Source organism: Urocampus carinirostris, chromosome 20 (genome assembly GCF_059441175.1).
Source record: "Urocampus carinirostris isolate Australia breed hairy pipefish chromosome 20, RoL_Ucar_1.0, whole genome shotgun sequence".
Classification (NCBI taxonomy): Eukaryota; Metazoa; Chordata; class Actinopteri; order Syngnathiformes; family Syngnathidae; genus Urocampus; species Urocampus carinirostris.
The window spans coordinates 20,803,305-20,830,377 of NC_142368.1; the positions used below are offsets into that span (position 1 = coordinate 20,803,305).

General features: G+C 38.5%; 1 protein-coding gene across 18 annotated transcripts in view; it reads right to left on the minus strand.

The window, feature by feature from the left end:
• afdna (afadin, adherens junction formation factor a) overlaps positions 1–27,073 on the minus strand; it is a 103,859-nt gene that overhangs the window by 30,696 nt on the left and 46,090 nt on the right. For 14 of the 18 annotated variants that reach the window (XM_088325539.1, XM_088325544.1, XM_088325541.1 and 11 more), the window contains 15 exons: positions 25,149–25,287; positions 24,883–25,088; positions 23,248–23,268; positions 20,021–20,166; positions 19,825–19,919; positions 18,553–18,818; positions 18,282–18,425; positions 15,278–15,476; positions 11,074–11,180; positions 9,484–9,564; positions 3,402–3,467; positions 3,261–3,334; positions 1,268–1,386; positions 999–1,199; positions 80–171 (listed from right to left, as the gene is read on the minus strand). In XM_088325539.1, the coding sequence (XP_088181665.1) occupies positions 80–171; positions 999–1,199; positions 1,268–1,386; positions 3,261–3,334; positions 3,402–3,467; positions 9,484–9,564; positions 11,074–11,180; positions 15,278–15,476; positions 18,282–18,425; positions 18,553–18,818; positions 19,825–19,919; positions 20,021–20,166; positions 23,248–23,268; positions 24,883–25,088; positions 25,149–25,287 (1,956 nt within the window). The remainder of the gene's footprint in view (positions 1–79; positions 172–998; positions 1,200–1,267; positions 1,387–3,260; positions 3,335–3,401; positions 3,468–9,483; positions 9,565–11,073; positions 11,181–15,277; positions 15,477–18,281; positions 18,426–18,552; positions 18,819–19,824; positions 19,920–20,020; positions 20,167–23,247; positions 23,269–24,882; positions 25,089–25,148; positions 25,288–27,073) is intronic. The other 4 variants (XM_088325542.1, XM_088325554.1, XM_088325552.1 and 1 more) reach the window with 1 other exon arrangement.

Sequence of the window (27,073 nt, forward strand, 5' to 3'; positions counted from 1 at the left end):
CCCTTAGCATGCGAGTGTCACTTAGACTGGAACTTCTCAGTTGAGTGAGCTTGGCTACAGAATGAAGAAAAATGCTTACGTCAGCGCATAAGTTGCCAGTGGAGACGGATGTGATCTTGGTGCCGGGGCCTGGAGGATACACCGGCTTGCTCGCGGGACTCTGGCCCTGATCTGAAGGGAAAGCGTTTGGTTTATTTCGCTAAAGAGACGACATGGAAACATTTCACAGCTTTTTCATGGTAAAATCAAGCACTTTTCAAGCACTTGCAATGCAGACAAATAGGATTTACAATTTTTCAATTTTTCCAGATCAAACGAATTTTTTGTTTGTTGTCTTTGATGACTAAAATAAAGTCACTATCACTACTTTGAGCCGTTCCTATCTTGTTTTTCAATCTTTTTGTGTCGATGGGCTGCTATAGACTGACATAAATTCTGCCATTCTACCTCAACAATGCACGAGCAGCTTCAATATGTCACACTTGTCTACAAACACGGACAGGGCTCTATTCTATAGGTGTTAATTAAAATGGAGTTCACTAAGACAAAAAAAGAAAAAAAATACTTTATGTAGAAAAATTTAATAAGATTGATCTTTTAATTTTTGTTTTACCTTTCAATTTTTTTTTTTCCCCCAGAAGATTTGTGTCTAAATTGGTTAGAATAGAAGATTTTCATTTATAGTGCATGTGGTTTGCATGGATTCCCTGCAAAACATGTGAAATAATTAACTACCAAATAATTCGGTGCATTATGTCTTATTATAATTAAAATCTGAGGAGCCGTTTGGTAGGCAAAAGCGCCAGGCAACGGAAATATTTAAGCATTCTCAACCACTTCACTCAAAAATCAAGCATTTTCCTCACTTTAACATTAAAATACAAGCATTTTCAAGGATTTCAAGCACCTGTACGAACCCCGATTTGAAGGCACGTTGAGAACGGAAAATATACCTCAATGCAGAACATTGGAGCAAAAATGTGAGCGTGCAATCTTACTGGCCACATTGGGACTGGAGCGGTGGTCGGCTCGGTTTTTCAGGAGCCGGTCCTCCCCGGTTATCTTCTTCGTTTCAGGGTAGGCGTCCCAGCCGGCTTGCGGACTCTCCGGGGAGCCGTTTTGCACCGAGTTGTTGTACAGCTCGAACCCTTCGCTCTTAGGACGCATTTTGCCGTTCTTCTCGCGGCCGCGATCCAAAGCTGCACAAACGAGACGTGGCGGTGAGGTATTTGCCTAATGTTTTTAAAAACGGATGCAAAAAGGGTACCTCGAGGCATCATGGGGCTAGGCTGGTTAAGGAGAGTGGCCAGGCCGTGGTAAATGGCTCCTTGCTTGGCCACCTCCAACGTGACCACAGATCCAGTTCTAGTCATTAGTTCAGCCGCCCTTGACAAGAACAAAGTCTTGAATCACATAAACTTAACATTGCAAAATGACAAAAAGGCAATGAGAAACTGGCATAAAAATTAATGATTTTTGTTTTTGTTTTTTCAAGTACTCCAGTGTCTTCTTATGTGGTGAGTCTCAGCACTGGGAGGGGTTGCTGGCCCTCTGTCAGTGAGGATGAGCATGAGTCTTACATGGTGAATTTCCTCGTGTCATTTTTTTCTGTTCCTTGTCATGTTTTTTCCAGGATTTGGACACCTTTTTCACGGCCAAATTCAAGCACTTCTTAAGCACTTTCAAGGCCACTTTTTCAATTTAAATCCCAAATATCTTCAAACTTTATTAATACAGGCCACCTGGATTTTTTGGGTTATTTTGCCCATCAAAGAGACAGAAATCATGTTATGTGAGATTACTTTTGGATCTTTTTCTTTCAAACCCCAAACTTTCAATATCTGGCAATATCTACTATAAATTTGTGTTAAGACAGCGTAATAACTTTTTAAAAACAAAATAAAAAGGGACTTTTTCAGGATTATAATGAAATAGAGACTGGAACTGAATATGAACACATTGTAAACAAATTGGAAATATGAACTTATACAAAAAGGTTTTTGAGTCTTTCTCGCTTAGTTGACCATATATTGCCCATAAAAGGCCTGGTCAAGGTGAAAAATAGTTAACATGTGTGGTAGATGGTGAAGCAATTCCTGTAGACAAAACCCATTAGTACCTTAATTCGTTGCCACTTTTATAATCAAAACTAATAAAGTAATGTTCAAAGGATTCACTTTTATTTTTGGGGGACAGATAACAAAAAAGGCTTTACAGAATGCATTACTGATTATGCTGCTTCTGTGTCATTTCTTGCCTGTGATTAGTCTGATGCAGCATGTGGATGTGAGCTACCATTGTAGGAAGTCGCTGCTACCTTGCTATGAGCTATCTTCGGGCAGTGGTCAAGGGACACCCTGAACTGGTTCCCAGCCAGTCGCAGGGCACACAGAGACAGACAACTCACTCGCTCATTAACACCTAGGGACAGTTTGGACCGGCCAATTAACTTGACATGCATGTTTTTGAAATGTGGGAGGAAACCAGAGAGCCCGGGGGAAACCCACGCAAGCACAGGGAGAACATGCAAACTCCAGGCGGGGAGGCTGCGGTAGCTGGACTTGAACCCTTAACCTCCACACCGCGGGGCTGCCCATCTTATATATTGTTTTTTTTTTTTTAAATCGCCAGAAAGTCCATGTTCTCTTTCAGGAACCATTTGAATTTTCCCTTTAGCCCAACGGTTGCCACTTACAGTAATTTATAAAGAAAAATTACACAAAAAATAAGTCAAATCCTCTGTAGAATAAGATTTTATTCATCGCAGTGTGCTCAAGTAAATGAATAGAATAGAATAGGATTCATTAATCCAAGAGCCAGAATAGATTGTTCAAATATTTTTCCCAATAAGGAAAATACTTCACAGAGGATAAGAACAATGAAATACAGTGTAAAGATATGAACATCAGGCATAATGAAGCTAGGCAGACTCATTTAAGTGATTTATTGTAAAATTATTTTTGGCTGTGGTTATATCATTGTGAAAAAAAGAGCCCATTCATCCTACAATAGTTTATTACTATGGCACCTGGATGTCCACAGAATGTGCATTGTCCGTTTTGGAATGATGCAATGTTGTTGTCTGGCACAAACAGCAATTCAAAATCATTCCCAAGTCTGACTTTGTTACGTTGCGTCATTTATTTGTCTTTTTTCGGCACCAACATAGAGTGTGTGTGCTTGGGGCAGACATTTGCCTCTTGGGTGTGACAGGCGTCAGCAGACTTTTTGTAAGCTGAGAAACTAAATGGAGGTCTTACCTCTCCTGTGACAAGCCCACCAGGCTGCGCCCGTCCACGCTCAGCAATTGGTCGCCCGCTGCCAGGCGCCCATCCTACGCGGAAAGGAAAGCGGTTTTAGCGAGGGAGTGAGGTTTCATCCAACGTCACTGCGGTACAAACCATGTCGGCGGCACCTCCTTTGACCACAGACTTGATGTAGATGCCCAGTTTCTCCTGGCCAGCGCCCTGCAGGAGAAAAACAGTACTTAAAATGAAGACGCAGCACTCCCTTTTCACCATTATGAGGCTCTCACAGAGTTACAGTAATTTAAGGTTATAAATGTACTATAGGAAAATATTTTTCATCCGAAAAAAATAATTTGCTATCAATATTCAAGTTTACCACAGGGAAACACTACCGTTATTTTTGGCATGGCCCATTACAAAAAGGTCCATAATTGATACTCAATCCTTGCACTAAAACACCATTCCTAGTTCTCTGTTCAGGTGTAGCATGCACCTGTCTTTTTGGGCGCAACCCCTAGCCGTACAAACTAATGCCAGCAGCAGTAAATCACGAGGGAAGAAGAAATGCCATGGCAAATTGAAACCACCAGAGAGCATCGTCAGCGTAATTTTAAAGCAGAATTGTTGAGATGGCAACTATTTCAAGCATTCACAAGTACATCTCCCAAAATTCAAGCACTTTTCAATCCTTGAAACGCAACAATAAAATTAGAGCACTTTCAAGCGTTTCAAGCACACTAATGAACCCTGTATATCTCAATCTCCTTATATATTTTTTCACACAATACTTTAAACATTTACGCCTTTTGTTTTTCTTAGAAACATTCCATTATCAGTTTTTGATTAAACAAAATCAAGGTGTGATTACCAAATATATTTTCAAGTATGGGTTGTAAGATTTTTCCTCAAAACAATTTAAGAGCATTTTCTTCACAGAATTACTTTTTAAAAAGCCTTTCAGCTTTCTTGTACAGTATTGTTAAGTGTATTAACTTCACAAAAACAGAAATCTGTTTGAAGATTTGTTTTTTACATCAGTAACAAAAACATATGCTGCCCTAGAGACATGGGTGCCACCAGGCTGAACTTGACCAGAACACACCAAAGAAAATGGTGCCCATACGACCATAGTGGTTAAGGGCTAAAAACCAACCAACCAACCAAAAATGTATAAATAATTTATTGTATATCTTTGGTGCATTTAAAATAGCTTGGTGAGATGTTTGTACTTGGACTTAAATGAAATGAATACATAAGACTTCCCTGAAATAACTCAACGTTAGTTGACTTCCCTCAGAGTTCTGTTGCCTTTGAATAGGTCGGAAAATGTGACAATGACTTTTGTGAAGCACAACCACATTTCTGGAAGAATGATTTTGCTTTTGTTGGTTTAAGATCAGGTAATTGTGTCATTGTAATACTGTGCAGTCCTTTGAGACATTTTTGTGATTAAGGGCTATATAAATAAATGTGACTTGACTTGACTTTTGTGCAATGAGTTGCAGGGGGGACTTAAATGTTAAAGTGCAACAAGCTGTTATCAAGCACAACAAACTGGAACCTTTTTGGTACAAGCTTTTCTGCAGAATTCCAACACAAGAGTTCAACCTGATAACTCGCACACTAGCCTATTTGCATGTTCAAACAAGAACTTGTTAGGCCCTTCTTAAATGTTTTCATGCCTCGCCCCACAAGCGCACAAAATATGAGCACTACTTTGAAAAAAAAGTGCAAAAGCGGTCGTAAATAAGGAGATGGCAAAACTTTTCCCCCCCTTCTGCAGGAAATCAGACATCCCTTCATTGTTGCAGAATGAATGAGGGTTGAAAAAAGGGGCGTGGTCTCTTTTTTCCAAGCCATTGTTTTACTTGAACAAATGTTCCTTCAGGCAAATAAACACTTGAGACTTCAATCTATTGCAGCCCTCGATTCTATCAGTAAAAAGAGTTCAGAGGTGCACAACGATCAGCCGCACTTGAACAAACATTCAATTAAATTTGATTTTTTTTAGCTAAGTGCCTCCATAGAAAGGAAAAATGGGAATATTGAAAACCCAATATAGTGGATAAAAATGCTCTAGCAACACCTGGAGACAAAACAATTTTTGAATCGACATATTTCATGACAAAGTAAAACACTAAATCTTTCAGCGTGGAAGTATAACAGGATCTTATTACAGCACTTTAATAACAAATGACCCCAAAAACACAAGTTAGCAAATTTGGCATATTCACATGAGGTCTTTAAGCAGTATTAAATTAGATCATAATTTATTTTTTTAAAAACGTGTGCAATTTGTTTAAACCAATAAGACAGGATAATTTGGGATGAAGAAAACATAACAGTCATAGAATATCAAATTAAACTAGCATCTTAATGCTCAACTGTACACTGCAAAGAAAATTGTGCTTATTTTAAGTACCATGTTTTTTGGTTACTTATATTTCTTAATAGTTGCTGTTGCTGCTAAATGTTTATTGCACTATTGTTATGATGCACTATTTTTTTTCATTGCAATATGATTGTAACTCAGGTCAGTCTCTAAGCACCACATATTGTAAATAATTTTACCTATTTATCCTGACAGTCTTTTATGTTACTTTTTACTTACGTGTTTACCTCAAAGTTCCGTGTCCGATCATGTTGCATACAACGTTATACAACGATGTTATCAATGACAATAATGTCAATGAACTAAAAAGAAAAATTATCCTTCAAACAAGCAAAGCTTTGTCGCACAGCAGATGCTAGGTAATTTTTCTATTTCTTTTTTTTTTAAATCCGCAATTTAAGCAAAAACAATACTTAAGATTAGCAAAATCAAACTATTTGTTGATTTTACCTTCACATTGTCTAGTTTTACTAGAAAAAGAGGATAAAAGGTGTAAAAATGAGAAAATGAATCCTTAAAAAAGGCATTTTCTGGGTAAGATTTATTTTCCTGCAGTGTACCAGTACATTAATGGATATATTGTTAAGTGCAAACACAGCCCCCCATGTGTGTTTGCATGTGCAAGTGTTCATGAGCCATGAACCATTGCCCAGGTGACCTGTAAAGCAAACAGAGCAAAGCGACAAACCAGAAGGCCATCAAAGCTGGAAGCCAACACCAACACGTGCAACCGCAATTTTATTAGCACAATGAGAAGCCTTGTGTGTTAAACGTGCTCTATAATAAAACAGCTTTTGCTAATCCGGCTGACCTAAAAACGCTTTCAACCTTTACAACCTTCTCTTAAATCTAATCTACATTTTCATCCATTCATTAAAAAGAACATACCTGGTCTTTCCTGCCCACCACGGAGAACCACATGTCCGGTTCACACGTCAAACTGGTCGACAAACACCCGCGCAAATACTTATTTCCCGCTAATGTGCGTCGGCGAGCTCGGTAGACTTCAAAAGCAGCATTTAAGCAATCCGGCAGTCTAACACCTGAGAAAACAGTTGGCGGCGAGGCTAAATTCCGAGCGGCAGTCTTAATGTTCCCGAGCAGCGGCGAAATTCCACTACCAAAGTGCCGCAAGCCGGGAAGCCGGCGAGTTGGACTGAAGTTGAGCGCCCGCGCACACACATGCGGTGAGTTGCGTAACACAAAGCCCGGCCCCATTGACTGAGAATCCAAGCAGCTGTTTGAGAAAAATCTCCCTACCTGGCGCTCCCATCGCACTCAGGCACACACTCAAAAAGCGTTTAAAAAATAAACAGCGCTAAATAAGAGGCTTCCGCTCGACATCCTTCCTACCCGCACAAGAAAACGGCAGCCATGAGCAGGAAAGCAGTTTTTTAATTAAACTTTACCTTACTCCAGACGTGCGTGGTTGCAGAAAATTTCTGCAATGCACACAAGTTAAGCAAAACTGATGAATAATTCATAAGACTCTGTTAATTTGTTTAATATTCAAATAAAATTGAAAATTGTCCAATTGGCAGATGATTGTAGTCATTAAGAATGACAATACAAAGGAAATTATTATTGTTATTATTATTATTCATTCTAACATCTTGGGAGGATTTTCTAGTATTTTAGTACTTTCGATTTCATTTATTTTTCTGGTCACAAAGGTTATTTTAAGTATAATTTTCTTATTTTGTTGCATTTTTAAACTGAATATTCTAGTTTGAAAAAATAATTTTAAGGGTTTTACTTTGAAAATAATCTAAAAATAAAAATTGTTTGAAAAATGAGCTAAATTATTGTTTTTTTTCTTTTTCATTTTAAGTTTTACTCCTGTCATTTTACCATATTTAACATCGTTTTACAGAAAAAAATAATAAATTATATTTTCAGGGACCGTTTCAATGTTTATAACTTGCTTAAGTAAAATGAGAAAAATGTGAAAAATGATTGTTTCATTTTACCATAAAATAAAATTAAAATATTTTAATTTAACAAAAACAATAGGGACAAGTACTAGCTATTCTTTGTAAAAGGGGAAGCAAGTGATGTGATTTTGCTCTGATGGTATTTTTCAGATATATTTTATAATCTCGGTAATGCCGAGGTTCGGTTAAACTCTGGAGTGGGAAGATGCTTTAAACTGACAACGAGGCCAACCAGATGATGAAGCGGGTTTATCCGAGTCATTTCAGAGGACTTATTTTACTACTAGTAAACATGAAAACCAGTACTTATTGTTTCATGTGGGGGACAGCAAACTCCAAATTTAGCCCGGAGAGGGGGATGGGAGCTACCAGGCTGTACTTGCCCAAAACTCGCTAGGGGAAGTGGTGCTCTGACAACCCAGGTGGTTAAGGGATCCGTGAACTGTAATATACCATGGTTACTATTTAAAAACCACTGCTTTGGCCTCTCCACAATATTTGTCATTACGTCATAGCATAAAGCTAGGAGAAAACTATGTGGTAGGTCAAATCTACGACACATAAGGAGTTCTGTGGGGGCGCACTTGAGTGGGTTGAGCCCTGTGATTTTATGAAAGCCACACAGATTATAGTAAAACATTTGAGACATAAATATTTGCTCAAATAGCATCTGGATGATTTTTATTTTCCACTTGCTGATTTGGTATTGCGTTTTCTCGAGTATTTACGCATGTGGACAGTGATCTACAGCAGCACTTCAAAAGAAAACCTGCAACACTCCACTGTTTAGTCTCTCGCATTTTTGTAAGACTCAACAGTGAAATCCTTTTTCAAACATTCTGCTTATTTACGGACCAGTTGTCAGTTCTCTTATTAAAAAAGCACGTTTCAGAAGTATTCTTCTAGCAGAGTTTGTACTGGTTTTTCATGGGGGAAAAAAATCAAGTACTTTTCAAGCACTTTCAAGGACAAAATTTCATTTTTCCCAATACCTTCAAAGGAAGAAATCCAGCAGCAATCAAAAGAACGTTTTTTGACTAAAATAAAATATCTATCTTGCTGCTGCCACGTACTTTGTGCTATTTTGAACTTTGTAGGTAGTATCTTTTTTTTTGTCAATGGGCTGCTATAAATTGACATTAATTCTGCCATTCTGCTTCAAAAATGCATGCACAGCTTGGCTCTGTCACACTAGATTATAAACAAGGAAAGGGCTCCAAAGGTGTTTGGTAATGATTTAGTTCAATACGGAAGATAGAAAAACTACTGAATGGATAGAATGCAGAAAAATGAGCCAAATTCTTACTCTTTTTAATGATATTGATTGTTCTGGAGCATAGTGCATATAGTCTTTTAATAGACTGCTGATCTTTTCTTTTTTTGTTTTATTTATTTTAATTTATATTTCAGTTTTTCTTAAAATCTGTGTCTAAATTGGTGAAAACAGAATTGTAAATAGTATTTGTTTTTTTGTTTTTAATCATTTATTTATAGCAGTGAACAACTTTGTTTTTTTACTTTATTTTATCGTTTGGAATTTTCAGGGATTTTGTGTTGTTTGACTTTAAATTTGTTCAGTGTGTAAAAATCAAAAGGTTTAGTATTTTACAATTTTTGGGGGGTAGATTTGTGGATGTTTTAATTTACATTTCATGCGTCTACTGCAAAAAATATGATCTTGCTAATTACTAAATAAATTCGTGAATGATGTTTTTATGATTATTAATAATATATTGTTTTTTAAAAGAATCTGTTGCAAACAGTAATGACGCTTCACATGACAATGCCGTAATTACAAGCCACCAGAGCGGGTGTGTCGGCATCATTTTCACACACTTTTAAAAAAAAAAACCTGGAAAAACACATTCACGAAGGATTCTTCTAGGCTGGGTTCGGCGGTTGCGCTTACCTTGGCAGCCACGATGCTAAGGCCCATGCCATTGTGCTTCTTCAGCGTCACGGTCACTACCTCCGGCTCCTTCCTCATTGGCTGAGATGGCAAAAGAAAAGAAAAGACGAGTGAGTGACAAAACCTAGGGGAGGAACGCATGTGTATCGCCTGGGCCAAGAAGGTACTCATCAACGGGGAGGAAAAGAGAAAAAGGGGTGGAGGAGGAGAACCGCAGATGAACTTCTGGTAGCTGGATGGTATTCAAGAATGGAAACCACAACACAGCTGCACACACACACAAACATACTCATGCAATCATACTCTTTCACACTGGTGCACAGATGTGCAAGATCGGGTTAGCAGGCGCGGTGGCAGAGCGCTACCAAGCCTTCCCACATCACAGGAGGAAATTTTCTCTGGAGCCTTCTTTTAACGCCAACGGGCCAGCGGTAGTCGGAAAGACCAGACGCCTGCGTCCAATTTGTGTGCGTGAGTCGTTTGCCCGCCTTCTTTGTTAATGTTGTTTCATCGTGTGTGGCGAGCACACACAAAGTGCATGCAGAATGACAGTTTGAGTGACAACAAGGGCCACAACACCATCTAGGTATTGACTCACTACTACTTAAGCTAAGCCCACTGTGGCAAGCGTCAATAGATGAGAAGCTTTTACCGTCACTATTTCTCAGACTTTGGTGAAAACCCTAATAGCCGCTCAAATGGAAGCTTTTGTTTAATGACATGGTCACTTGTGGTAGAAAAAATCCTAATACCCACAATGACATGTTTGCGTCTAGATAGAACTGGCTTCAAACCAGCATTTGAATTCGAGTTTAAGTTTATAAAATTAGCCATTTATTTTGTAAAAAATGGCATTGGTGGAGAAAACAGGAAAAGGAGAAAATAAAAGGCATACGAGCCCCTCCTCAGTTTGAGTCGTGCCTAAAAGAATATAGAGAAAAAGTGTATTTGTGGCATTATTTTCAAAGGTCAACAAATAATCAGGGACTATTCAGACAGTACATAACAAAGTAAATCAAGAGTGCCTTGACACCTCCACGAGCCAATACTGATGTGTTAAAATTACCAGGGTTGTTTTTTTTGGGGGGGGGGTTAAAAAAGTACTTCACAAGTTTTTAATGGACCAAATACTGAATTGCAATATATATATATATATATATATATATATATATATATATATATAAATGTTCTTATTTTGAAAATTGTCTTGAGATATTTTACCTTGTTGTTTCTTGTAAAATAAAGAAATATATCTAGTATGGTAATTTTTTTTCCCCCCACATCCTTTCAAAAATTTGTTCTTAAAATATGCTACATCTTTTCACAATGTGTAACATTGAGGAAAAGAGATGTTTTGGATCTGTAATAAGCCTTGGTGGCTGCAAGGACCACACCCACCCCCACTTTTTAAATAAATGCCAACCAACTGCTCTCTACAGCAGCTGGTTGGCATAAAGCATAATACTGAAAAACAAAGCTAAGAATTTCGAATTGACATTCTTTTACTGCTTTGACCCGCCTAAAAAGAAAGTCTGGATCCGGCCCCAGAGCCCAACAGAGTTTGATATCTTTGCACTGAATCGTACGTACCATATCAGAGTTGTCGAGAGCGGTAAAGTGGCTGTCGCAATCGGCGCCCTCAAAGTGGACCGTCCACGTTCCGGGCGAGCGAGGGTGTGGTGTCAACCGGCAGAAGCCTGATGAGCAAAACAAACATACCCACAAATGAGAAAGGCTACACAATGTCTGTCATCTACAACTGAATAATGCCATATACAGAGGCTTCTCTCGGCTTAACTCCTCCTCAGATTTTGAATTGAATAGATTTAGTCTTTATTGTTATTGATATTAGTGAATCGTGCATTGTGTTGTTAAAAAGCAGAGACAGATTAAGGAGTGCGCTCTGTATTCGGTTGCGCCACTGTGAGAGGCTGGTGTGTGTGTGCTGTCAGTCAAACAGCTGGCAGGGGTTGCCTCTGCAAACAAACTGGGAGGCATAGTGGCGGCTAGTTTTAGTGGCCCTTTACATTGTAGAGAAAATTCCTCAATTAAATCTGACTCTAAGGAAAGTCAGAAGAGCGCAAAGAAATGCCGATCGCCCGTGCTGATCAACCATAGATTTTTATCGCGTCCGGGAATCGCCTGAGGCAACATCTAAATGGAAAGCAACACCCTGGCTGCAGGTCCGGCCTACTGCTTGCCTCGGCTAAAGCCTCTCCTAAGTCACCACTGCGGAACATGTATCTTGCCAGCGCCAGGTCCATTTGCCATGAAACGGACAACCTGGTATTTCTTGGGAAACCGCTACATTCCAGACAGTTTTATTTGAATCATAGCGGAGATGTGGCTCAATCCAAGGACACCAGACACCGCGTGCGCAGACACCGCTCTCTGAATTGCTTTTTTTACACTGAAAAGAAAAGCCTTCCGTTTTACTTTTTTATAATGAAAAAGAAACCATCCAATTAACTGCAGTTATGTGCTGTAGATCTATACTTGATATTTTGTTAGTCGTATTCACTCAGTCCATAATGACGTTATCTCAAGATAAGCTTTACCTTTGAGAACTTTTATGACGGAGCAATGCTATTTCGGTAATTTTCACTTTTCGCGGGTGGTTCTGGTCCCGATTAACCGCAAAACCGAGGGAATTCTGTATACTTAAATAAACAGAACAAAGAACTGTAAAATGAAATACTGAAATAAGGGGTTTAGCCAGTGTGCGCAAATTTGGTTGTGTGTTCACCAGTAGCGAACCGTAGGCAGGGCATGGGAAGGGGGCATCGCTTTTAAAGTAACAACAAACCAACGTGTAACCAATGGGGAAAACGTGAGTAGGCGGCAACTGAACTTACACTAGAAGTGTGTTCAATTTTGATCATTTTATTTTTACTGGTGACTTTAAGCTAAAAGTTATGAAGGCTTAATAAAGAAACAAGTAACATGAAAACAGCAGAAAAGTAATGTGTAAAATTAAGTCAAGACGAAGGTAAAAAAAAAAAATATATCACAGGAAACTTCAACTAAGACCAAACTACAAAAACAGGATCCAAACATGGAGAGAACCCAGAAATGGCAGAGATCATAGAGCGTCGCGGATATGTGTTTATTTGCAAGCTCTCAAGACAGTGCAAAAAAAAAAAAAAAAAAAACATATATATATACTGGACTGTCTCAGAAAATTAGAATATTGTGATAAAGTTCTTTATTTTCTGTAATGCAATTAAAAAAACAAAAATGTCATACATTCTGGATTCATTACACATCAACTGAGCTATTTCAAGCCTTTTATTATTTTAATATTGCTGAATTTGGCTTACAGCTTAAGAAAACTCAAAAATCCTATATCAAAATATTAGAATATCATGAAAAAGTATACAAGTAGGCTATTCAACTAATCACCTGAATCATCTAATTAACTCGAAACACCTTGCGAGGGTTTCCTGAGCCTTAAAAACACTCAGCTTGGTTCAGTAAACTAAATCACTGCTGATCTGTCTGCTGTCCAGAGGACCATCATTGATACCCTCCATCGGGAGGGTAAGACACAAAAAGAAATTTCTCAAAGAGCAGGCTGTTCACAGAGTGCAGTTTCAAAGCATATCCACAAAAAGTCTGTTGGAAGGGAAAAATGTGGCCGGAAACGCTGCACAACCAAGAGAGATGACCGCAGCCTTAACAAAATTGTGAAGAAGAGCCGCTTCCAGAATTTGAGGGAGCTTCAAAGACAGTGGGCTGAAGCTGGAGTCCAGGTATCAAAAGCCACAGTTCACAGACGTGTCCGGGAAATGGGCTACAATAGCCGTATTCCCATGGTCAAGCCACTTCTGAACTCAAGACAACGGAAGAAGCGTCTGACTTGGGCTATGGAGAAGAAGCACTGGACAGTTGCAGAGTGGTCCAAAGTCCTCTTTTCAGACGAAAGCAAGTTTTGCATTTCATTTGGAAGTCAAGGCGCCAGAGTCTGGAGAAAGGCTGGAGAAGAGCAAAATCCAAGTTGCTTGAAATCCAGTGTGAAGTTCCCACAGTCAGCAATGGTTTGGGGAGCCATGTCAGCTGCTGGTGTTGGTCCACTGTGTTTCATCAAGTCCAGAGTAAATGCAACTGTGTACCAAGAGATTTTAGAGCACTACATGCTTCCATCTGCTGAAAAGCTCTATGGAGATGAGTATTTCATTTTCCAGCATGATCTGGCACCTGCCCACAGTGCCAAAACCACCAGTAACTGGTGCACTGACCATGGCATCACTGTCCTTGATTGGCCTGCTAATTCCCCTGACCTGAACCCCATCGAGAATTTGTGGGGCATAGTTAAGAAGAAGATGAAAGACACCAGACCTACAAATGCAAATGAGCTGAAGGCCGCTATCGAAGCATCCTGGGCATCAATAACACCTCAGCAATGCCACAGGCTGATTGCCTCCATGCCACGCCGGATTGATGCAGTAATCCGCGCAAAAGGATTCCCAACCAAGTACTGAGTGCATTAATGGACATTTTCAAATGTTTGATTTAGTTTTGCTGTTATAAAATTATTTTTTTTACTTGGTCTGAGGAAGTATTCTAATATTTTGAGATAGGATTTTTGAGTTTTTTTCAGCTGTAAGCCAAAATCAGCAATATTCAAATAATAAAAGGCTTGAAATAGTTCAGTTGATGTGTAATGAATCCAGAATGTATGACATTTTTGTTTTTTTAATTGCATTACAGAAAATAAAGAACTTTATCACAATATTCTAATTTTCTGAGACAGTCCAGTATATATATATATATATATATATATATATATATAATAAAATAAAATAATCCACTCCTTACAGTTTGGCGTGCACGTTTTTTTCCATTTCTTATAGTATGGGGCTATTTTGAAGATGTTTAGGTGGTTGGTCCTTATGAGAGTAAGTACACCTTTTTCATGGCCTAATTCTAGAACTTTTTAAGGACTTTCAAAAGGGAATTTTTCAATTGTTCCAGTAGCATTAAAAAGAAGAAATCCAGTGGGAATCATGTATTTTTCAGAGCCACAAATATACATTCATTTTACATGTGCAATTTTTAATCTTGCGTAAGCATTTATTAAGATGTATGATTTTTTATATCTTGAGTAAATCGCAAATACATTTGTGGATCTGAAAAATATGCGTGCAAATGAAATGTCTCCGCATTTTGGTGTTGGTCAACATAACAGTAATTTGTATTTTCTTCCCATTGCCATTTACCAGTGGAAAAAAAAACTACCTTAATTTTTTCCACGGTCAATTATAAATGTCCATAATTGATATGTAATCCTAGCACTAATGCACTTTTCATAGTTCCCTTTTTAGGTGTAGCATGCACCGACCGGTCCTCTTGGGCCAGACCCGTAGTGGGCGATGACGGTTCATAAGACAATACAAACCAACGTCAGCTGCTGTTAATCACTAGGGGTGAAGAAATGCCATGGCGAAGCAAAACCACCACAGTAGCGTCTGTCATTTTCAAGCAGACTTGTTGAGAAACATGTCAATTATTTCAAGCATCTTCAAGCACTTCACCCAATATTAAAGCACTTTTTAATCCTTTAAAACACAACTTTAAAGTTCAAGCATTTTCAAGGATTTCAAGCACCATTACGAACCCTGTATAAACGGTAAGCTACAAATAAAGGTTACAAACTCAGTTGAGGTTGTTTTTTTCCCTAAATGCGTTTGATACCAAAGAAGCTCTGATACTTCGACATTTATTACAAAACGATTATTTCCTGGTGAAAGTCTCACATATAATCACTTGCTTTATATCACCAAAGCCAAGTTACCTCTCTGCAGAAGCGGGTCGAGGAAGTCCTGCAGGCCGTTGGGCAGGCTGCGCACCACGTCGCACGAGTAGCCGTCCTCGGGCAACAAGAAAGGCAACTGCAAATCGGGGTCCTCCTCAAGCTGCACTTCGCGGCCGTCACTGCGCGCCAACTCGTCTGCCGTGTTCTCTGCCACCGCCACCACGTGGTCGATTAGTTCCTGAAAGCATATGTCTTATGTGTAACAGGGGAAAAGCACCGGCAATACATTTATCCTATGCGTCAGCGCTTGATGAGAGAATGTGTTTTAACCCATTCTTAAAATATTGTTTGTCTGGATCAGTGTTTCTCAATTATTTTCTGTCATGCCCCCACCCCCCACATTTATTTGGCTACATTCTCTCCGTTGCCAAGAAATTTAGACACCGTAAGACACCGATCTTTTCCTCGTCCAAAGTCACGTTTAGTTTTATTTCCTCGTCCTGGCTTTAGGGAAACTTTTGTCTGTCTCTTTATCTCCGTTAATCTACACCTGTCTTCTCATCCCTGGTAAATATTGTTTTCAAATTTTAACTAGAGGGTCTGCTACACTTTGTGTCAACACTCTGCGTGTAGAGCACTAATGCTCAATGTAAAGAAAACGCCTATCACACTCTGTCAAAGAGAGTGCATCTGCCCCTAAAGTAGTGGGGGCGTAATTGCACTTTACAATAGGACAGTTAAAAAAAATTCCCACGGTCACACGCGCCCCACTATTTGAGAACCACTGTTCTGAATAGAGATGAAAAAAATTCCTTAAGGGGATCGATAAATTAACACTAAATTTAAAACTCTTATCCATCCATATTTTTTCATTGGTAGATTGTTTTGCTCACAATTTTAGGTTTTTTTGGTTGATTCAACTACATATTTAACTTATTTATTTTCTATTAAATTACAAATTAAAATGCTTAAAATTAAGTTAAATAGTTTAAATAGTTTTAAATGTTTTTATTTTCATTTTATCAACAATATTACTTGAATAAGGAAGAACTGCTTCGTTCCGGTGTGGCCCGAGAAGTGTGCCCCATAAAAGTAGACACAAAAAAAATATTTAGGAAAGGATTTATTTACAGAGAAGTAGGTTAAGAAAAAAAGACCAAAAATGTTTCTGAATTTTCAAAATTTAAAGGATCAAAGCGGGCTCGAGGACTCATGCCTGCTACAAGGTTAGCAAACACCAACTCAAACAAATGATATCAAGAACACAAGGTGATGCAGAATATATACTCACAGGTAGATTGAACAACAACGAAAACGCCTTGCTGACGAGACCATGAATTAAAGGAGTTAACAGAGCTTGGTATGGGGGTTTTGGGGTTTTTAAGGGTTATTGTTCTATCTTCGTTATTCATTATCCATTATCCGTTATGGTGGCGGTGAGCAAGAGGCAATGATAATGATCCAGCAATTGAGTGAAGGTTGTGTGTGCTCTTATAAACTCCTTAGACCTCTTTGATATGTCGATGCTTTGAACTCCTTGAACTTTTTGTACCGTTTAAACTCTTTGTGACGACCCTCAGCAGACTTCCTGTCTTTTACTTGTTAAACTCTTGTTAGCAAAGCAAGCAATGATCGCAACATGGCTTTAGGGCTAGGACCTTAGCTTGGCCTTTTGGCTGAGAGTAAGTGTCCCGGCTCCTAGGCTTTGTAGCGTATAATGAACTGACCGATAACGAATAATGGATAATGAATAACGAAGATAGAACAATAACCCTTAAAAACCCCAAAAACCCCAAGCAGGGGAAGAAGGCAATTTTACGTTAAAATGTTATATATTTAGCCTCATCTTTTAAATTGACTTTTTGCAGTGTTTGAGTAAAAAAAAGAGATAAATGTATTTCTCATTCCAAGTTCAAATTAACTATATACGATAAATGGCATTGTGTTTCCATCAATGGCGTTATGATCTTAATTTCTTAAATGACATACCGTAAATTCCGGACTATAAGCCGCTACTTTTTTCCCCAAACTTTCAACCCTGCGGCTTATTCAGTGATGCGGCCAATTTATGTAATTTTTCTAACGGCCGCCAGTGGCGCTCGAGTACAAAAGGTAAGATTTAGGCTGCAACTTCTTAGTTCGAGCTTATTACAAGTACGGTATGTTTTCTTATCAGAGCTGTTTACTGTGTTGCGAGCGTGTTGCTAGTAGCGTTTTGCTACCCTTCACAGGCACGGTTTGGGATGAAAGTTATAATATTATTATTAAAACTTTGAAATATATAATATATAATATGTATTTGCAACTGTATATTTTTGTAATGTATTTATTTTAGAAACTTATTCTGATATGTTTTGTACGAGCAAATGAGAAAGAAGGGGCGGGGCAAACGCGTGCTGACAGGAAGTGGAGTAGAGGTGAGACGTGTTTGTGGACGCGGCCGACAATAGTGGATATATATATTTTTCCCACCCTTACCTTTGGAAATATACACTTTTTTCCTTGGATTACTTTCAACGGGCACCTGGACTCTGCAGGTCTACATTAAATGTTAAGTACCGGTATCATTTTCCGTTCATTATGCCGGCTGTGTTTTTTCGGAACGTATCGGGTATGGGTTAATTTCGTGTTTGTATTGCGTTTTATCAATGTGGGCGCATGCGGCTAATATACAGGTGCGGCTTGTGTATGTACAAAATCAATTTTCCTCCCGAAATGTGGTGGGTGCGGCTTATAATCAGGTGCGCTCTGTAGTCCGGAATTTACGGTATTTCCCCCCCCCCCCCCCCCCCCCCTCACAATTAAAAACACAAGTCACAACTTTGAACAAGTGTCATTCCTGCTCTTCTGGCAGATTTTTTTTAATTTGAGTATTGTTTATTGCAGTTATTTTACTACATTTCCACTTGTTTTTCTCGTAAAAAATAATATGAGTGGAAAACATGTAAATGTTCAAGCAACACTTTTTAAAGTACAAGCGTTATTTTTGGTTTCATCCCAAAATTTCAAGTTAAAGCCTGATTACAGCCTAAACATTACTTACAGGCGGGATGTAGGGTTCGTCGGGAGCACAGTGGTAGTTGGTCATGAGTGCATTGAGCTGCAGCGAGTTGAGCTTGAAGCAGGTGCTGTGGATGTTCTGGACATCCTGCATGGAGTACTTGTCCATGGTTAGCAGGGTGGTTGCCTAAAGGACACAAAAAAAACTTAAGTAAAAGATGAGAAGATTGTACTTAAAAGCTGTCAGAATTTTGAATCTACAGCAAAACTTAGTCTAGGTAAAAAACGATTTTTAGTGTGTTTTTTTGCCCTACCTGCACAATACGACTGAGGTGGCAGTCGGCAGCTAGCTCCAGGCCCTGCTTCTCAGCCCAAGCCTCGATGTGGCTGAGCTGCTGGCGCAGGATGGCGCCCCAGTAGTGGCAACACAAGCCCGAATCGTTGTCCGTCACCAATTTGTTGAAGAGCCACATGTTGATAAAGTGGAAGAGCTGCGAGAACAGCTGGATGGTCAGAGCCGCATTGACGCGACACCGCCGCAGCAGTGACATGGCGCCCGTCAACGTGTGCAGGACATCCTCTGTCAAAATATTTTCAAAATATCAGAAATATTCAAAATAATTTGCTTTAACCCTAATGCATCTGATCACACACTTGTGTTGCATGGATGATCCAGATTAAGGCTTTTGCAGCATTTGTCACAAGTAAAGGAGAAATCTAGTATTGCTGTTAAACAATGCTTTTAAACTGTGCTGAAAATTTAAAAATGGAAAAGGAAATGTTTGACATTTAGGTTTATCTTTTTTGATATGTTAAATTTGTAAATATTTTGTGCTTTATGCATATAATCGCTGTAATTACTTTTTCCAGGAGCATGTAAAAACACTAATATTCTTCCCAAAATAATTTTGGGAGGTATAATCTTTTAAGAGGTCTAAATCTAGTGAAAACTAGAGCTATTGTTGGTGATAGGAATGAGTGAAGAGGAGTTGTAAAAGGATAGTGGGATGTTTGGGCGCGTTCTAAGGGATGGGCAAGGCACCTGTATGATTCGGCAGGGGTAAACCAGTGAAAGCTGTCGGGCCCTGCTGTTGAACAAAAGAGTGAGTTGTGACACCTTAACCCGAGTGATATGGCCGCTTTCTTGTGTCCCGTTTCATCTTGAGGGACGAAAGCATGACCAACTTAGGTGCCTAACTTGGGTGTTTGGGCATTTGGGTTGGCCATGGTCCAAAAGTTTTTATGTGTGTTTTTTTGCTTCTTTTCCCCTTTTTTTTTAAATTTGTTATTGTATGTGTCTTGCCCCTCTTGATGGATATGACCAAGGTAGATAGATAGATATTTTTTGTCATATATCCTATGCTTACTTGGCTTACCTCACAAAATAATGCTTATAAATATGCTTTAATAAATAATGTAGTTTTTTTTGCCTTAAAGTGCAGTATAGTGTCCACAAAACGTGTATTAAGTGTACCTTTTGGGTACAAAAATTTGTGATTTCCACTGAAAGCCACAAGAACAACCATATTTGGCTTTAGAACTACAATAAGTGATTTAAATCATAGCAAGCATCCTTTTTTCGTTACCTATCTTTGGTCTCTGGGGATTGTGTTCTTCTGGATCATCTAGGAAGGCGGCCATGTAATTGTTGAGGTCGGCCTGCAGGCAGTGGACAAGGTACCTGCAACAAACGCATATGTTTGAACTCACCGCTTGTTTTTTGAGAAAAACGTTTATAATTGATGGAAGACGTTTGTATTGAGATGTGTGGCGCACACTTACTTGAAGGCCATCTGGACGAGGTGCGCAAGCACATCCTGAGCGTCCAGCGTGACGCGGCTCAAGTCGCGGTCCTGCTTGATGAAGTTAAGCAGCTCCGAGGCGTTGGCCATCCAAAAGGCCAGCGCGCCCGCAATGTTTTTCTGCTTCTACAAACGGACAAGCAAAGAAAACCCAAAGATGTTAATGTGAAACAGTCCACATCAATCCACCAGTCTATTGGTTAGGGTGTCAGACGAGAGCAAGTTGTTATTTGAAGGGTAGACTCATGCCTAGCACACTCAGTCTGTATCTGTTTCCCGTATGAGGGATTGGTCATCACTGTCGGCCAAAAAACTGAAAAGTCGGCGACGGCACTGGTGACCAGTCCTCCAATCAAGATATCAAGTCCCCAGAAAGCAGCCTACTTACTCCTCTCCCCACATCAGCACCACGATTACCATTGGCAACCCTAAACAGATCAAGATTATTTTGTGTTAAAATGTACTTGATGACGGAAGATGCATGTAGCCAGCTATTGGGAAAATAATTTATGTATGTTGTCTTTGAGTATCTTTGCTCTAAAATGTTAAAAAAAGAGAATTGGCGATCTGGTTTAAAGATTTGGATGTCAAGGATGTATTGAGCAGATTTATATTTCCAACGAGGACTCAATTTAAGTTTAGGCAATCTGTATAATTTACAGGGCTTTTCTTGCACGATTATTTTTTAAATCTTACCTAAACTACGTGATTCCATGGTTGGATTAAAATGCTACTAACACTCTATACAAGAAAATAATTCTAAATATTTTGTGAGCGTCAATTTATGGCATGGTCTCTATTCTACAAGAGAAATTTACTAGAGAAAAATGTGTCCATTATTTCTTCATTTCTGATACACATGCTGCAAAAAAAAACGGATAATTTTGCTCTTTTTCAAAAATATATATTTTTTACAATATTTTAATTCCTTTTTTCTTGTTAAAAAAATGAAACTTCTTCTATGAATAGAAATTAACATATACAGTAGACAAATTTATGTGCTTATTTTAGTTTGTTTTTTCCTATTAAACGGAAAACAACTAAAGAAAAAGACATAAATCCAAAATTTCTAACTGTGCTTTAGTAAAACAAGAACTGACAGAAGTGGAACACAAAAAACATTTTCTATTAATGAGCAAAATTCTATATATATTTATCACAGGTGGTTAATTATTTTGCTGGAAAAGTAAAATTGAAATGCAATGAAAAAATATGGTGAACTTTTAAGTCTTTTTGTTCAACTTAAAAAGCAAATAGTACTAAAATTTAACTTTACCTTTACTTCATTATTTTGTAAATCTACTGAAGGATTTTTTTACAATGTACATTTTAGGTGTCCCGATATGAAAATGGAAGAGGACTAAATGGCTTGCTATCTGAGGAGCTGATCAGTTATTACAATCCACCAATTATTCCCTTCCAACCTTGGAGGGGAAAAGGAAAAATTCAAAGGAACCAAAAACAGGGCACAAACAAAATCATTGTTGGGAGCAGCCGGGGTTGTTAGGGAGCTGAGTGCATCCAAAATGAAAAGTTTATCGATTTAAAAAAAGGAATAAGAGACACATGAAGCGTTAAATAGGCAAACAAGTCTTTTAAAACGCAAGCGTCACGTCACACAGAAAGACGCAAAGATGCAACCACCGCAGAGGGACAAGGATTTTGTGTCAACTCGGCCACTTGACTCTTTTTGGTTTAGTGGCAAGCAGTCAGGTCCCGGAAGCTGAATGGAATCATTAGTTGGGGATGACGCCTAGTTTTCCGCCTGTGAAAGGTTATTGTCTAGTACAGTAATATCTTGACTTACTCGTTAGTTTGCATGGAAATCCAATGTTCTTTTTTGCCCGTAGTGGAATAAAAACAAAAGGTAAAATAAAAATTGGTGCAACGACAGTGCATTAAAAAAATATATGAACAGTTTGGCAGAAACATCTTTGAAAATGAATCCAAGATCGATGCACTTGTAGGTCAAGAGACTACTGTATATTTTTTTTTAAGTTTTGTTAGAATGGCAGAAATAAATAAGCAGCAGCAGCAGCAGCAGCAGCGGCAGCAACCAAAAAACATGGGCTAGTGAAAGAAGCACAAAAAAAGGCCGAAAGAGTAAAAAAAAGTATGTGAAATGTGACAAGGTTGGGCGACTAAGAAGCCTAATTAGCAAATTTACAATAAACAAAAAGGTGAAAATGAACATATATTGAGGGTTTAGATAATATTCCAGTAAAACTCATGTGTTTTATTTATCTATTTTTGCAATAAACAGAAAGGCAGAATTGTTGAAGTTTTATCGTCATCACAGTTTTGGTTGCCAACATAAAATAAACTAAATAAATCGAATTAAGTGCTTTAACAACCAGTGGTCAGAAAACCACTGGATAATATCATCTGGAATTTTAAAATCATCACCCAAAACAACAAGCTAACGGAGAAGTAAATTGAAACATGTCAGGAAAAATAAAATTCATGTTGTATGCATTAAAATGAACCATTCTGAACTTAACAGAATCAAAATGTTTTTTGTTTTTTTTTTAAAGGAAAATTTTGAAATGTTTTAAACCTGAATAAAACCAATATTTGATATATTTGATTTTAACCCGATCGTAAACGACAGAAATCTTCTAACTTGGCAGCTGCAATAAACCGCACCTACCACAATGGAGCCACAGGGTAAGACAGTTTCTGAACACACAGCTGCCAGAGAGATGGATTGGATGGTCTAGGCAGAATGACCATGATCTTGTGTCATGGCCACCCAGATCCCCAGATCTGACACCGTGCGATTTCTTTTTGTGGAGATTTGTAAAGGATTGTTCTATGTGCCCCCTACTCCAAGAGAAAAGCATGAAAGACAGAAGCTGTTGCAACCATTGACAATTGAATGATAAGACATGTTTGGCAAAATTTGCCTATAGACTTGATTTGTGTCGTGTGACCAACAGTGCTCACATTCAGATTAGAAGTTTTTTTTTTAATTTTACCAGATGTGTTTTCATACCCTTAATAATTTATTAGATATTCAATGTCAAAATGTGCCCAAGACTTTTTAACACCCCGTATTCCAATGGCTTTAAAACGTGGAGACATAGAATGACATTCTTTAGGTTTAGGTGACCAATTTATTCTTAGATATTTCTAATCGCCCACCCTGAGAGGAAAAGAGAAAAAGTGACAGAGAAAGAACCAGATCTCATGATGAGCTATTCCTACCTGATCCCCTTCAGGACTTTCCTGCATTGACAGAGGAGGAAGAGGAGAAGGAAGGACACATTCACAGGACGGAGAGAGAACACATCAACAGCTACACTATGGTAACACGCACACGCAACACACAAACATGGTCACGGTGGACAATGACAAGTTTGCAGCTCTATTGATATAATTGCAGAGAAAACTCTTTAGCAGCTCTATGGATATAATTGCAGAGAAAACTCTTTAGCCAAATAGGTCTGTGTTCATAATTGTTTATGCCTTATAAAAAAAAAAAATGCTATAAACCCATTTCAGAAATTGAAATTTTTGTTTTGAGAGGCCCAGGGAGCATTTTTTCCAAGATTTTACCACAATTCTTTTATTTTAACTTATTTACTTCTATTAACAGTTTAAGGGATTCATTTGAACTGCATAGCAGAATGTAATGTGTTAAGTGTTTCTTTTTAACTGTATTTTCTTTTAAATACTCAATTATCCTTCTGGGACACAAGTATACAGAACGTTTGAAACCGCAAGGTATTTGCAAAATCTAAAAATTTACAAAACATATTGATGTTCAATAGTAGATATATTTTAGCTATATGAATACTTGCAGTGAGGGACTGTAGTGAATGAGTTAATAACTACCTTCCTTGATTGCAACATAAAAAAAAAAAAAAAATTGAATAAAATCAAGTGGCTGAGTTACAAACCATACAATGGTGTTTGCTGGGTAAGCGGCCACAATAATGCTTCAACTAACGACTATTTTTATAGCCGACTAGTCACCGATATTGAAACACTAAGTCCAATAATTGGATAATAATAAAAATGAAAATAATATGAGCATTTTTTGAATCACATTCAGTGGTAAACTGCAATGTCTGTCACGAAAGTATGTAAAAATGTTCAACAGTTTGAGCTCAAACTGGTTTAACAACTGACATTTATTGTTATTAATGTTTTAACCAAAGACATTTTTTCTAAGGATTGGATGCTTTTAATTTCGGATACATTTGTCAGGCACAGTCTGGCATAACGTTCAATCTCTCTTTTATAGGAGAATATAAGTGAAAAAATGCACAATGCATGTCATCAAAACCATCGATGTTACCTGAATCTTACTGAGGCAAGTCAGAGTGTTTCATTTAACTGCAACGAGCTTTCCCTTAAAATTTTCGTGCATCACCAAAGTATTGCCATGATACACAAAGTCTGTTTTGCAAACTTTGAAAGTGGGCTTTTTATTGGGCATATCCAGGCTAAAAGACTCCCAAACTTAAAATGTTGATACGCGTACTTGATGATGACGCCGCCATTTCTCTATGAGACCGCTTGAGACGGAGACGCTATTGCACATAAGTGACTCTCAGTAGAGATTATAATTATGTGAGATGACTCACTCGGTTGAAAAAAATGGCAGTGGTGACAATAGTCCACAATGGAATTTATTGTCGACAACGTCGGCTAATCGTTACAGCCCTATCTCTTAACATTAATTTGCACTTTAGCTTTAGTGCTAACAGTGACAGAAGGACAAACAACATCTGGTGTGAAAAATGTAAAGTGTGGACAGACATCAAATTGCGGGCAAACTGAAAACCGAAGGATCAAACGCTGCGCATAAAGTGAAGAAAGTGATTGTGAACTCACCTGGATGACGCCCTCCATCATGCTCACCATCTTGTTGACGATGGCGATAACTTTGTGCGTGCGCTCAGATGGCGACATGTCGGGCCGGTATGCGGGTGACAGCACGTAGCGGCACGCCATGTACAAGACGTAAGTAGGCGACAGCTTGAAATGCACCGTCGAGCTGTTGGTGTAGTTGATGATGGCCGACAGGAATGTGTCTTCCGCTGCCCACAAAATGCACTCTTAGTAATAGATCGTGAAAATCGCAACAACCTTTGTCTCACAGTTTTCTCTGAACTCGATGCTGGCTGGAAGAGTTAACTCAGGCCGGTCGGTCGAGCCATCCTGACTCCGGACGTCCTGCAGCTCGCCTCGGATCATCGGTTTGACCATTCCGCGCTCCATCTCCAGCTTACCCGAGCTCTGTGGGTTCATACACCTTTTTTCATGGCCAAAATGAAGCACTTCAAGGACTTTCAAAGCAAATTTTCCAATTCGTCCAGTACCAGTAAAAGAAGAAATCCAGTGTGAATTATGTACTTTGAGCCATAAATACATCTGCAATTTTTAATTTATCATCAAGACCAGTATTCCCTCTAAGCTGCGCATTGCTCGCACATTCTCAGCGCACAAGAAAATCTAGCCAGCGCACAAAAATGAGGGCTCAAAATTACTAATTAAGAAGCAACATAAGTCAAAGTTACAGTGCATGAAGGTAAAAATACATGGGTTCCCCTGACGTTGTGTCCAAAATGCGGTATTTTGAAGTCGAGTCGGAGTAGAATGAAGTTGAGTAAAGTTAGTAGAGAACCGGCTTCTTCGGCTCGGCTCACTAAAAGGAACCGGTTCTTTCGGGTCCTAAACGGCTCTTCAGGTTGTTTTTGCTTTTTTAATCCCAACATGACCAAATATTATGTAAAATTATGCACAAAATGACTTAAAAGAAAGAGGGGAATCGAACAAAAAAAAATACCCAAATGAAAAAGTAGTGAAAAGCTGAGGAAAAAAAGATACAAAAGGAAGAGAAAAAAGGGAAAAATTTAGAAAAAAAAACTGAAATTGTAGAAATGTAGGAAAAAAGTAAATAGAGAACAAAAAGAAAAAAGTAACAAAAAAGTAAAAAAAAAACACGGAAAAAAGAAGAAAAAGTTTGTGTTGCATTCAAATAATTTCCAATTATATCAAGTGAATCTTGTTGCCAACATTTTACTTCCACTAAAAAATGTGATTAAGTACAGCTCTGTATCTTACAATCGACTAAATAAGCCCCCAAAAATGTTAATATTATGCAACAAAATATATCGGGAAATTTTAAAAAAATGGATATCATGTGAAAGAATTGTAAGAACTAGCGACGTTTGTAGGCAGTACAACTTTTGCAATAGTACATGAGTCAATTCATTCAAAAGAGAAAAATAATTTTGCATTGCCGGAAACTCCGCAAAATATAACTTGATGTCAAGTTTTGGACATGTTTGATAATTAATTATCTTGCCACACTTGGGATTGCTGTTGCTCACTGTTGACTTTGTGTGAACGCTCAGACCCGTGGAAAATTAGAGGGAACATTGATCAAGACATGTAAATTTTTACTTCTTGAGTAAATTGCTAATGTGTTTTTGGTTCTGAACAATATGTGTGAAAATAATTTACAATTTATCACAGGAAAACGCGACCTTAATTTTTTGCATGGCCCATATTTGATACAGGTAAAAATAATTCTTGCACTAATACAGATTTCATAGCACCCTGTTTGGGGCGGCAGTAGCTCAGGAGGTACAGCTCGTCTTGGGATCAAGGGATCCCAGTTAAAATCCCTGCTCGTCCGTGTTCCATGTCAAAGTGTCCTTGGGTAAGACACTGAACCCCTAATACCCCCAATAAGCAGGTTAGAATAGAATAGAATTTACTTTTATTGTCATTCTTTGTAACCATGCACACAGAACGAAATGTCAATACACCTGACCCGCACAGTTAAACTGTAGCGAGCCGATGCAGCCACAGCCAAAAAGGGCGCAGCCATTTTAGACCCAACTGCTGTGTTGGGAGTCATTAGGTGACCAAATGACTCGGCCGAGGCTTGAACCAGCGACCTACCAGTCTCGGAGCGGGCGCCCTACCATCTAGGCTACCGAGCTTACATGGCTGCAAGGCCGCTATTGAGAAATGTGGAGCACATTGTAAAGCGCTTTAGGAAGTCATTGACTTG